The following is a 14,156-nucleotide window of genomic DNA, read 5'->3' as shown; positions in this document are numbered from 1 at the left end:
GGATTCAATAGTGTGTTATAACAAAGAATTGTCAAAATAGAACAAATATCAGGCCTTTCTGATTAAAATCATATTTATTTCTAATTTGATGAAGTATTGTTGAGTGGAAGTCAATGATTGCATGACCAAAGAATTGTGAAATTACATTTACTCTTGTCTATTTCAATCAAGTATGCAAGCTTTACATACTTCATATTTATTCTTTACGAATACAGTATTTTACTGTAATATTTTCTCTGTTTTTTTATTCATTTTGTATTTGTTTCATTTTAATATTGTTTTTATTTATTTGGTGCATTTAAATTTTATTGTAAAATTGATGTCTATATAGTGTGTTTAATTATGTTAACACCAAAATGAATGTCAAGTTATTTTGATTGGAATCAAAATACGTCTATTCCAAGTTTAGAAATTATGATTTGTTCCTACCAAATTTAACCCATTCACCCCTAAAGTTACATATGAACCTTACCAATTCAAAGTCTGGGCAAGTCTAGTTGAAATATGTAGGAGTGAATGAGTTCAAATATCAAATAAAATATGCTTCTTGCTCGTATAATTTCAATATTTCCCCATGTTTATCATTGTGGGAATTTAATACAATCAAGTTTACAAGACATGACAATGCATTCAGGTTATCAGTTTTAAACATTCATGTTTTTCCCAAAGATTCTTATTGTGTAATGTCGGTAAATTAAATTGGTATTATAATTATTATTTATATCATAATATATATAATCATGTCATGAATAAATAAATATTGTTTTGTTATGATTTCAAGTTAAAATTGATTTTTAGCTACCTGTTTATTTTGTCTTGTGTTATATATAATTATATTCCTCGTATCAATAAAATATAAATCTTAAATGTTCCCAAGTTGTTTTATTTTGTTCTTTTGTTAGTGTACTGTATATTACAGACTTCGTTTTCTTGTTTTTCTAGTTTATAAGTTGAAATCTAATGTAAAACTAAGATATTGCTGCAATCATTTTTCAATATTCCAGGTGTTAAGCTCTACCTTTGCTCTCTGCACCCGTTGAATATGTCAGGATAAAATCGAAGGCACACAGTAAGATATATGATTGGTTTCAGGTGAAAGAAACTGACCAATCACTAGGCTGATACCATCTTTTAAAGGTTATAGATGAGCGCTCTCGACTTCAAAGCCAGTCAATTTTACCATTACACGACCGTGAGATTCTTTTGATGTACCTCAAAGGATCTAACTAGTCATTTTGTCTCATCCTCTAGGTGGCACAATCTGAGATCAGATTTTGTCATGACATATTCCAGTAGTGCAGAGAGCAAAAGTGAGCGTAAACCCTGGAATATTGAGGATTGAAAAATTATTGCAGCATAACTGCATTTTTACTTCAGTTTTCAAGTAGTAAACTAGAAAAAAACGGGGATGTCATTTGTCCAGCGAAATGTTTGCATAACAAAATACCTTAATGCAATCGAATGATTGAAATCTCCACCAACGTCATCAGCCAGGACCACCTCTCACAGGGCGTTTCGACACCTATCCTGGAACGCCCTTAAGGTGTCGAGTCGACAGTGATTGGCCCAATCACTGCCCGTTGGTGGATGGCATCCAGCTCTTGTCCTCTTTCCTCCACCAGAGCCAACTAGACGACTTCTCTGCTGTTGTTGAGAGTCGTTGTATGGCTGCCCTTCAGTCTCTTCCCCTGTTGCCCAATGCAATGTACATCCTCCTTGCATCGTGCTTACCAGGAAACAGTCAGCTCTACCATAATCATCTTCTTCCCTTGCTGTGAGCAGGATATCCGGGCGTAGCTTTGTTTGGACGATATCTGGGAAGACCAGTCTTCGTCCAAAGTCAACTCAAATTCCCAAGTCTGAGCCCCATCCTAAATTCCTCCCTGCTGAGTTGTTTTCTTGGCAGTCTCCAAAGTTGATGTAGGGTTTTTAGTTCACCTGCCCGAAGGGCTAGTGAGCTTATGCCATGGTGCGGCATCCGTCGTCCGTCAACTTTTCCTTTTAACGACTTCTTCTGAAGAATGGACAGGCCTAAAGTCATGATATTTGGGTGATAGCTTTGTTGGTAGGAGCCTGACAAAGTTTGAGAATATAAATGACCTTGACCTACTTTTAAGGTCACAGCGGTCAAATATGTAAAACTCTTCAAACGACTTCTTCTGAAGAACTAAAAGGTATAGAACCTTTATACTTGGCTGTTGGCTTCCTGAGATAGATCCCGACAAAGTTTGAGAATGAAAATGACCTTGACCTTCTATCAAGGTCACAGGTGTCAAATATGTCAAAAACATCAAACGGCTTCTTATGAAAAATCGAAAGCATAAACATTTAATATTTGGCTGGTGGCTTCCTGGGATAGAGCTCACCAAAGTTTGCGAATGAAAATGACCTCAACCTTCCTTAAAGGACAGAGATCAACAGCATTTTAAAGGATTTGTTCTTAAGAACCAAATGGAATGGATTCATAAGATATGGCTGGTAGCTATTTTGGATAGAGCTAACAAAGTATAAGAAGGAAAATGACATTGACCTACTTACAAGGTCACAGGGGAAAATATGTCAATTAACTTCTGAAGAAGAACCAAAAAGCATAGAATCTTATAATAATATTTGGCTGATAGTTTCAACAGATGGAGCCGACAAAGTTTGCGAGGGAAATATTTGTAGTGCAATATAATATTGAATGAGAATATTTTACTATGACTGCTTAAATATTCAGGTGAGCGATACAGGCCCTCTGGGCCTCTTGTTCTAACACCACTTTCCTATTCTTTCGTCTTTCCATCTTCAGCATGTCAGCTAAATCTCGCAGGATCTTGTCGTGTCTCCATGCGTATTGTCCATGTGTCAGAGCGATATTATAGAATGAAAACACTTGGGATATGTTACCTTGTTGACCATACAGTGGACAGTTGGGGCTTTGCGTCAGTCCCCATCGGTGTAGGTTTGTTTAAACTCGTACACCGATTGTAGGAGGAACTGGATCCTGCATGGTTCTAGTTTCCAGATGTTTTGACCACGTACATAGTCGTCTGTCTTTGGTCTCCCATCTAGTCCATGCACCTTATTCTCCAATCTCCACTACTTTCGCTTCCTGATCTCCTTCCCCATCTTTCTAATATGCCTTGCACCATTTTCCTCCTACCAACTGTATCAGCTGTTTCCCACCGTTGTGCATGTGATGTTCCAAGTCCTTGCCTACCGACACATGTTGTCCTAACAATGTCGCTGTGTCGCAATCTGATTTCTACCTGCTGGACGGCGGTGCTTGCCAACTACTTCCGTCCTGTTCTAGTTTCGATCCCTGCACTCCTGATCTTCTGGCCTTTGTAATCCCTAACAGGCATCACCAATGGGAGCTGCAGGCGAGGAAGAAGTCGATAGTGTTGATAAATCCATGCTTTGAGTTTTCCTGGCAGTCATGTTTTGTCTATTTTTTCCAAGCCCTCCACCTAGTTTTTCAGCCGTTTGATGTCCTTGCTGTCTTTCAAGCTTGCGTCAAACCATTTCTCCAAGCACTTGATCGGATCGTCAACTATCGTTGGAATCTCTTCATGCTGGACCAAACTTCTTGATTTCCTTGTTTTGAACTTCATTCTAGCCCACTCCACTGTATCCTCTAGAACTGGCAATATCCACCGTGTCTGCACCTGTGTTGTGGTTGTTATGGTCATGTCATCCATAAAGTCCCTGTTCCGTGGTAGTCTCATTCCTGACGATGTTTTGGGTCCTCTGGTTTCTCTGTCTGCTGCCAAGTAGTCTACCCAATCCTGTTGTGTTAATTTGGTTTCCATGAAATAATAAGCTGAAACGTTAGGGGGAAAATGTCTGCACACATTGATATTGGCAAGTCTTGGGCTAAGTTTATGTTTACAAAGCTCGCTTAATGTAATAGTGCTAATACATTTGATTGAAAATATTGTAACTCACCGTTAACTCACCGTTGTCGACGTCTTACCAAAAGTCTACGACTACTATTGACGCATCTACTGGCAGGTTCAGAAAAATATTGTTTTGGAACAACATCCTAATAAGATTCATAATGATGGCAAAAATGGATAAAATGGTGGAAATTGCCTAAACCTTGATAATTTCTTAGTTATTTTTTTATTACTATAGATTCTTTTAAATTATTTATCTCCATTGCATCAACCATCTGCACTTTTTATGAGTTATCTTTATCATAAATCTTACATAATTATATCAATAAGACCTTTACTCGGAAAGACTGACATTTCTATTTGTCTGTCTGTTGGATTATTTCTGTCTGTATGGTTTTTGTGTATGTCAGTCTTTTATTCAGTATTTCCAGTATTTTATTTTATTACCTTAAGGATGTACTCCTCTGAGGTTTCAATCACGTTCAAGTCTCGTTTTGATCTGGTGTAATAGGTTTTTGTAATATTTAACAAATTACGATCAAGTTTATTAGCATACACGCACCTGAAAAAGATGTCAAAAAACTAGATGCCTGTTGTTTGTAGAACTTTTTTTACAAGGATTTAAAAGAATTACCAATTCGGCGGCCATTTTGAAAATGTGTATTAATGTGTATTTCTTGCTCTTCAAAAAAGGCCAAAATTTCACCTTTTTTGACACTAGATTGATCACTTAAATTGTCATTGTGTCGCCATTTTTAATTGTAGCAGGTTCAATTTTGCTGTACAACTTTATAATGTTCAATTTGATAAAAATAATATGCATGAAACTGGAAAAGTATACATTATTTATATTTTTTTACGTACTTAGTGTTACGGAAGCACTTTTGATTTTTGACCCCGAAAAAGGTAAAAAATAACACAAATGATAATGGGACAAAAAAAGAAGCACACTGGCCCCCCATTTTTGTAGATGTTTTAGAAAGAGAAACACATTTTCATTTCATTCATTAAATATTAAAAAAAGTTTAATACCAGAACTTTTTCTATCAAGCGTTTTATCTGCAGAATATTGGTAAAAAATGAGTATTTTTTCATTAAAAAATAGGGGGTAGGGGTAACTAAAATCGGCTTTCTGAGTTAAAAGCATAAGATTAAGAAATTTTACTTCCATAAATTAAAAGAAAATAATATTTTCATCAATTCTACAAACATTCATACATATCTGATAACACACTTGGAAAAAATTGTATGAATTTGTTCTGCAAATGGTCAAAACACAAAAAATACACGGACATATAGTTTATTTTGCATTTCCTGCTATGCCATTAACTCCTTTTTCCAAAAATCCATATAAGAAAAAAAGTTTAATACAGGAAATTTTTGACTTCTCAGAGGTGTACATCCTTAAGCTATAGGTTGAAAAAACAGTAGGACAGTTTCCGTATGTACGTATGTTACACTCTTTGTTATCGCTCTATCAACTTCATTACTGAACGAAATTTCATGAAACTTGATACAAGTGGTTGGTATGGCAATGCATTGAGCAAGTTTGCGTTTCAGGTAACTGCGTTAAAGGTCACGGTCAATTTTATTAACTTTTTCATTACTCTAGCGACTACATTTCCTCTTACACATGTAACAATGTGTGAATACGAGGGGATTAGCTTTTGTCTGTGTCAAATATTTGTTGTTGTCATGAATAACTAATTAAAGAAATGTGAAATATTGAGGAGGAAGAAAACTAGCATGTTTATTTATTTGTGTGCATGTGAATTTGTTTTTATGTGATGTTCGTGTTTATGTCATAATTGTTTATATGTTATATTTTTGAAAAATAAACTATTATAAAAAAGTTTGTCTACACCAAACCTCAAGTATCCTGTACTTTGGATATAACTTGTCTTGAAAGTGGGGTATACATTAAATTGCTTGTTTCGTTAGTAAAAGTGGCAGGTAATTGGGAAAGATTGTGTCTTAGAAGGATTGAATAGCTTCAATATTAATTATCAATACAGGTTTCTGGTGTTTCTTCTATGAAACGTATGTTCGTTTCATATATTAGGGTATTCGATGCTTAATCCAGAGGAAATTCGTAGCCTACATCAATTACTGGGGCTAGTAAGCTTCCGAAGTTCTCGGTTCGTTTAACAGTGTAATTTGACAAAAAAGTACACAATTGCTGAACCATTGATAACTTTAATGAGAGTAGCTGTGGGAACCGTAGCTTCTAGGTCCCCGATGGTATTTTTTTTTTTTTTATTTTATTTTTATTATTATTATTGGACCATGATGCAAAATTTCAGAGTAAAATATCAAATATTTGTGACTATGACACTGGATTTAAAACAAACGACGCCATCACGTATCTATCACAAGGGGTACAACAAGTTCACGTAGGAAGAAAAAAAACATATTCTGGAATTCCATCATAGCTGTCTTTTTTAATACCTACTATAACCTGTTTTTCTTTTTTATTTCTTTTTCTTTAAAAACAAGTATCATTCGTTTTATTGTCTCGTCGCGACGGAGAAGCGAAAGTGAGACTAAGATGTTGCTTTTCCAGCGACGGCGTCAATCATTGCTTTTAGTTCAACGTTAAGTTTTCGTTATATGCTTCTTAATCAGTTTATAATGGCATTAGGGTGTCGAAAATTTGCTTGAAGGTTCTTTTGGAGTCTACTTTTCATACTAAGAGGTCAAAGTGGGTTTTGATTTTTTCATTTTTTTCATTATTTTTACATATTTTTAGCCAAAAACATAGAATTTTGGATGATTTTTAGAATTGGACATACCTTCTTTGATAGTGTTAGAAATACTTCAAATTTTATACACACCTTCAGTATACACAGTACTTCAACATATAGTATGGGTTTTTGCTCAAATGACCACAACAATCTTTTGGGCAGAAAGTATAAAATTATGGGTGATTTTGAGAAATGGACATAACTTCTTTAATAATTCTCAGATTTGCTTCCAATGTTATACACACCTACAGTATACATAGTACTTCAAGTTACTATAGGTTCTTTTTTGCTCAAATGACCACAACAATTTTTTGAGCAGAAAATATAACATTTTTGGGTGATTTTGAGAATTGTTCTTTAATATCTTTTAGATTTACTTCAAATTCCATACACACCTTCAATATACACAGTACTTCAACATATAATACAAGTTTCTTTCTCAGATGACCATATCCATTTTTGTTCTTAGATCAGTAGGTAATGCGGTGTATAACCCATTGCGGGTCAGAAACAGAGATTTGAAATGCTTGGCTCCATTTGTATATCGGGTCAGAAACAGAGATTTGAAATACTTGGCTCCATTTCTTGGGCAGAATTTCAGAATTGGACATAATTTATTTACTAATTGTCAGATTTAGTTTGATTTTTATACACACCTTAAGCATTTACAGTAATTAAACATATTTACTTTCAGAGACATTTCGTTGCACATATTTACCAGTACATATTAGCTACACCTATGAATGCAGTTTTCATGTGTGTATGTGATAAAAGCGGAATATATGTACCGGTACCGCTTTATTTATTTTTCGAGAAGGTGCTTTCTTACTCATTAGATCCAGTGGTAAAACATGTATTCGCAGCCTACCACATGGTAATGAAGATTCTCCTCTCTGACGGAACTTATTTGAAAATGCTTTAAGCATAAATTGTGTGTGAAAACGGGTAACGGCGAGACATATAAATACGCGTAATTCTTGTTGATTCATTCCTTTCTTACCTTGGGTAAATATGTGGTATTTTTACTACAACAACAATGATAATAATATTAAAGGAATAATTTATTTTTGTAAGAATATGATGTTATGATTCCAGTTGAGCACAAGAAAGTTGAGTTTATGGCGAACGACCTTGTAGCCTTAAAATCATGTATGTTTCGAAACGAATGGATGTTTGTTCATTGTTCATTTTAAGTTATTTTTCGACTTCAATCATCTGGAATGAATGCGTATCATTGTAGACAATTACAGCCTAAGTATCAATTCATTGGAATACTGCACTGCCTTTTGTTTATGTATACTGCAATTTAGGTTTTACGTTAGGAATGCCATAAGTTTGTATACCTTTAACTATCTATGTGTTCATTGTTCAGCTGTTGTTCTTGATTTCCTCAATAATCTTAAATACACAAACATCAGAATTACGTTGATAATTAATACACCAGCCTTCCCCAAGTTTAGGAAACAAAACCAAATCGGGGAGACCTCTTCCATCATGTATCCGAATAACAGCGGACTTGATAATGCTCCAACGAACCCTATCAGCAGGAGGAATGCAGACATCTTACCTCGGACTGAAATTAAATTCTCGTTTGTCCAGCTCAACAGACTCGGCCATATGAGACTAAGAACAGTACCAATGATACATACAGATATCCATATTCCCGTATCAGAGAGTACAACCCCACTGGCAGCAAATCCAAATAATGCCACGGCATGCAATAGAGACGAAAGAACAAGCATCTTCATGGGTTTGAAGAAATGGGACAAATACGCACCGACTATTCTTCCAAAGAGCATCGTGAGAAACAATACTGACGTCAACAATGCTCCAGAAGTCTTTGTCCATCGTAGCTGTTGAACACAGAAAGCAGTCAAATATCCACTGAATGTAAAGTTCAAAGACATGTAAAACATTGCAAACACTCCAATGTTTACTAGTTGAAGCCGTTTGATGCTTAGGGACAAATTGCCAATAAAATTGGACTCTTCACTAGCACGTCCCTTGTTATCGTGCTTTGACGTTTTAAAATATATCACAACGAACGGTAGTGTTGACAACAAAGCCAACCCGGCTGATATAGAAAACGCGATATAAACGTTGGATGCAGGCATTTCAGTTTGCGCAATGTGTGACTGTAGAATAGCATTGTGCTTTGAAATATTTCCTTCTGTTATAAAACTGTTCGTTGTGTTTACAATGTTGTCCGATGAGTTCTGTGTGGCAATGGGTGAGGCGACGTCATTCGAACTCGGTGACAGGAATGGAAACGTAGCCATCGGTGCTAGAAGACCTGTCGGACAAATAGCGGCCATATACATGTTTAGATACACCCTACCTCGTACCGAGGCTCCCCATATTGACACTGCAACGGCCGTCAAAACTGAAAAGAAAAGAAATATATTGAATCACATGGCAGTCAATAAATACATGATATTCATTGAGCTTGTGTTATTTCGTCTGCATCAGTTTCTGATCAAACTTTCAGATCAAACTTGAAAAAAAAATCATTTTAATTAATACATCTTAACATTCAACTGACTTAATAGGTATATAAAGTGTTTCTGAAAATAAAATCCATACAAAGGTCGAGTGTTCGAGTGGTTTGGTCCTAACTTGTCTTTACTATTGTAAAAACTAGAATATTTGCACCACATGCATGTGGTTCCAAACTACATGTCATCCGTCAAATACGTAGAACACTAACCATCTTCTAACAGTCTATCATTAGAACAATGGCATTTGTAAGAATGATTTATTCAAACTAGGGTTGTCAAATTTTGGTAACCGGTTACTCGAAAAATATTCCGATCGAGTAACCGATTAGTAATCGGCCAGTTCGGTAATCAAACAATAAACAATCAATAAATAGATTATATGTTAAGTTAATTTAGAATTAAATTAGATTTCTCTCTTGCAAAGTTGACATTTCACAACTTTGTATTCTGGCTCTCTTTTAAAATATGTTGAGTCTGTTTTCAAGGGCTCGCTACAGATATCATGACTAATCAACATAAGATAAAGATTTATGCAGTGATATAAAATCTGACAAACTGACAGTCGATCATCGCCATATTTGCCCGTCTACAAGAGAAATGCCTATACTATGTCATCAGTTTTATAAAGAAATTCATATAATCTAATAATGATAATAGTTCAAGGTTCTTATACACCGCTTTGAGAGACCTTTAAACGAGGTTGTGACAAAACGGTATATAAGAACCTCACAAATTATTATCCGTGGTTATAGGGCCTTTGCAAACAGCCAATATCTTTCTTTTAATTCCCTGGGGAGCATACAGCCAGAGCTACCATTTCGGCACTAACAGGTAGCATTCAACAATTCTAGCACTGCCCAACCACGTACTCATTTACAGCTGAGTAGATTGGAACAAACGGAGTACAGTATCTTGTTCAAAGATACAGCACAGTGCCGTATTCAATATACAAGGTAGTAGACTCTGATGGTGGATGTACCTTATAGCCACAATTATCTCTTTCGGTTAGTTGCACTGTTCATAATATACACACTCTACCCATAATTGATTTTAACTGCTTCACCCCTGAAATTGTATAATGAACTATTACAACCTTTGAGTTGGGAATGAGTTAAACTAACAAGTATTTCTCTAATTTTCTCTGAAATTCATATAAATCATGAGAGTTCACGCACCCCATCAGTCTAAAAGATAGTTTATACCAACTGGTATTTCCACCTTTTTGGCTCCTATCATCCCCGATGAGTGATAAAGGGACGAAACAGCTACACATATGGTGCAGTGTAATTCCTATTTAGCATACTGTATACTGTTTCATCTTTAAAACATCTGAACATTTCATGACTATATCATCATCTTACCTACATTCATCACTCCGTTACAAAGGCCTTGAATGACATGCGCAGTAACCATGAGTTCATACTGAGCACACCAAGGAATAAGGGCAAGCGTAACACCGTTTATAGACATAGACACGACTAGTATCAGGTATCTGTTCATTCTAGAGTAAAGGGATCCTCCTAGGATTGATCCTACCGCACGACCTGTGTAGTATGACGTCATAAAAGCGGATCCCCTTTCCAGGTCTGTGTTGGAAATGTACAGAATGTCTAGAAATGCTGGTCCGATCTGGCCTTTGATCCATCCCTGGTGAAATAAACATTGGTCCTTATTTTCATAATCGAAGTTGAAATTAATTTTTCCTCAGTTATATTTTTAAGAAATGTCTTATAAATGGGGAGTAAAGCTACCATATTATGATGTAAAAGTAATGAAGATTGTTTGTAGATATTTTCTCGCATTCGATACCCTGTAATCAATGGTGTTAAGGATGTTAAGTTTGTACATATGTTGTAAATAAGCAGCTCTCGATTGAGAAAATTACAACATTAATACTCAAAGAAATTGAATTAAAAAATATCATGAAACAATTCGAACACGTCAATATATATTAAGGACGAGACTGTAATGTTATTATATAGGAAAAGGAAACAGAAATGCTATGTTTTCAATATAGTTTTCAATAAAATTACACACTTTTTTAACTGTTTAAACAACTATATATTAAGTCGTTTTCATATCAATATCATACATATACTATGACAAAACTGTTTTCATAGAGAAAACGAAATTGTATCAAAGAGTAGGCAAAAAAAATGTTTTTCCCCCCGCGATCTTTGTATTTGTGATAATCGAATAATTATCGCCGCAAAATACAAATATCGAAAAGAGAATGAAGAAATCTTAGAATTATTTATCAATGCACTCTACATTTAGTGACAATACTTAAGACAATAATCATACGTTATACATACCAGCATGGAATTGGCGAGGGCAACACAAATGCTAAGTATGACCTTGAATTGGGTGTCCGTGTTATGTCGAAGTTCTGTAAGAAATGATTGCTTGTCGTCCATGTCGACTTTTTTAATAGAAGTTTCTTCATCTCTATCTTCCACATCGACATCCCGAAGTGGATTTAAAATCTCGAGTTCTGAACAACTGACATCCAAACCTTTTCTTTCGGTGTCCGTCATTTTTCGTCTGTTTTACTATGAATAAATTTTCACATTTTACACGTACTAGTATCGTTGTCACATGTGTTGTACTCATTACAATTTTACTGCAGCAGCTTGAAAGCACAAGAAGTAGCCATTCCATATGTTTTTAAGTGTATATTTATACACTATTTTTACGTAATAATATAATCATTTCCGGCTTCAAGGGTGTAACAGAGAAAAAAACAACCTTCGGCAGAGCCTCGGTTTAGACAACAAAATGTCATCCCTCATTCTAAATGTAACAAACTTGGAAATAAAGTGGCGTAGGTAGAAAGCTAAATAAATTTACATAAACCACAATGACATACCAATCCCAAAAACATCAAGCAATTGTACGTTCAATATATTCTAATCAATACAACTACAATAACTGCTTTTATTGATTAACTGATGATCTTGAAAATCATGAAACCAGTTTCTTATAACAATATGAATTCATAGCAAAGATGGCTCATAAGTCTGAAAACCTATTTGAAAGAGGTGCATGAGTTATAAGCAGTATCTCAAATTGTTACAAAGATATAAGTAAATAACATCTATGTCTGATGCTTCATACTTATATTGTATTGCATGCATTTTGCTTTATCATGATCGTGTTTACTTACCTTTAATTGTTGAGACCAACAATCTTCTACAGTGATAAGAATGTTTTCAATGTAAATGTACACAGGATAAGTAAAATGTAAGTGACTTTACTTTTAACCTGAAACGTCAGGGTGATCTTTCAGTCAGTGACTTCACATGTATAATCCATATGCAAACACTTAGTTTAAGTAATATATGTTATTTTAACGTCAATTAATCCATTTTCACGATCACAATTTGTATAGTAAGGATACGAAAACAAGCTTTAAGCTTATACTAATTATTTAACCACTGTTGACCGACCAGCAACAATTAGACTACAAAATCTAACAAACTCATCTAAATACGTCTTATTCACGCTCACAGTCTCTCATATCCATTTCAGTAATATGCAAAGTCATGCTCTCGCATATAAAATATTCTGTTATGTTGGTATGGTTATTAGACACAATTAACTGTTAGTTACTCTTGAAAATATACAAAACTTGGCGTATTATGCATTTATTGCAATAATTACATACATTGACGCATTCACCTCTGGACACATTTGAACTCTTCTAATTCGAAAGTTGGAATAATTCATTAAGAAATTTTAGGGTTGAATGAGTTAGGAAAGCTCTATGTAAGCGAATATAATAATAATAATAATAATAATAATAATAATAATAATTCTTTATTTAAAGAGGATACATGACTTACCAATACAAGCTAATACACATTTTCAGTCATGTCCTCATTCATTTCATTCATTCGTCTGAATAATTCATTCATTCATGCATTCATTTAATTCATACAATTAATGTATTCATTTCTTCAAATAATTCATTCATTCATTCATCATTTCATTCATTCATTCATTCATTCATTCATTCATTCATTCATTTATTAATCAATTAGTTCATTCAGTCACTAATGAAATAATTTATTCATTACAAGTTCATTTAGACAATCATTGAGTCATTCATTGTGTATTACAATACGAAATACATCTTAATTGCTACATTTACATCTCGATGTAAACATTATAATACATTGATCCAGTTGACAATAAAGAAAGAAAGACGGTATGAACAGTATCCTGTACAATTTTCAATAAAACAGCTTGAATTAGTCTTGCGTCATAAAATGTTGTTTGCATTGCTGTTTTAAAATAATCGAAAGATGTGCAATTTTTGACTTGAGTTGGAATTAAGGTCCAAATGTTAAACAGCGGAGTAGAAAAATGACATTTTAAACTGTTCAGTCTTGTGAACTGGAATAGTTAAATTTCCGTTGTCAACAGATCTTGTGTAATAGTTTTGACTGACTGGAAAATTGCATAAAAAAATCTGACAAATTTTGTATAATAAAACAGAATTGATATGGAACGCCATTGCAAATACCGCCAATGACATGCGCAGTGACCATGAGTTCGTACAGAGCACACTGTAACGTTTACAGACTGCGTTTAGCAGTAATAATTGAAGAGAATCCAGAGACACTGGAAACGTGTTTCAAGCCGCCATGTTTATTCAAGAACCTTCTAAGTTACAGAGACGCTTGAAGCGTAACATTATCAAGGGGAACAACGTTTGATGCCTTGGAGGCTTATGCATACATTACATCCCCTTTACTTTAAGAAGAAAAGTAATATGATGTACACCATATGTCATCAGTTATAATCTACTTATCAGAACATATCCATGTGAAGTACAGTGTATTACTAACAATTAAATGAACTTATGTAATAAAGAATTTTTGAGACATAATAAAATTTGCAGAGTTCTTTTTTTGTTTGTTTGTGTTTTAGCACAGTCTGTGATAACCTATCCAACTTATCAGTCTCTAAAACTGTGGTTACTTTGTAGATATTAATATCAAGAGAAATAATGAAATTTTACATAACAA

General features: G+C 34.5%; 1 protein-coding gene across 4 annotated transcripts; it reads right to left on the bottom strand.

Annotated features, from left to right (window-relative positions):
- Positions 1–7,706: 7,706 nt before the first annotated feature.
- On the bottom strand, positions 7,707–12,590 carry LOC110465139 (sodium-dependent glucose transporter 1A-like). 4 transcript variants are annotated; one of them, XM_021520751.1, is made up of 4 exons: positions 12,290–12,590; positions 11,439–11,675; positions 10,489–10,770; positions 7,707–9,008 (listed from the first exon to the last, which is right to left on the bottom strand). In XM_021520751.1, exon 4 carries the CDS (start codon positions 8,944–8,946, stop codon positions 7,987–7,989), a length of 960 nt encoding a protein of 319 aa, XP_021376426.1. In that variant the 5' UTR covers positions 8,947–9,008; positions 10,489–10,770; positions 11,439–11,675; positions 12,290–12,590; the 3' UTR covers positions 7,707–7,986. The 4 variants fall into 3 exon arrangements, with proteins under 4 accessions (XP_021376423.1, XP_021376426.1, XP_021376427.1 ...); XM_021520748.1 differs by having other exon boundaries at positions 10,485–10,770; XM_021520750.1 differs by having other exon boundaries at positions 10,485–10,770; positions 11,439–11,667.
- Positions 12,591–14,156: the final 1,566 nt, after the last annotated feature.

The sequence above is a fragment of the Mizuhopecten yessoensis genome, unplaced genomic scaffold (assembly GCF_002113885.1).
Source record: "Mizuhopecten yessoensis strain PY_sf001 unplaced genomic scaffold, ASM211388v2 scaffold11057, whole genome shotgun sequence".
NCBI classification, from domain to species: domain Eukaryota; kingdom Metazoa; phylum Mollusca; class Bivalvia; order Pectinida; family Pectinidae; genus Mizuhopecten; species Mizuhopecten yessoensis.
The sequence above is the reverse complement of the archived record's forward strand: the minus strand, read 5'-3'. Positions and strand labels throughout refer to the sequence as shown.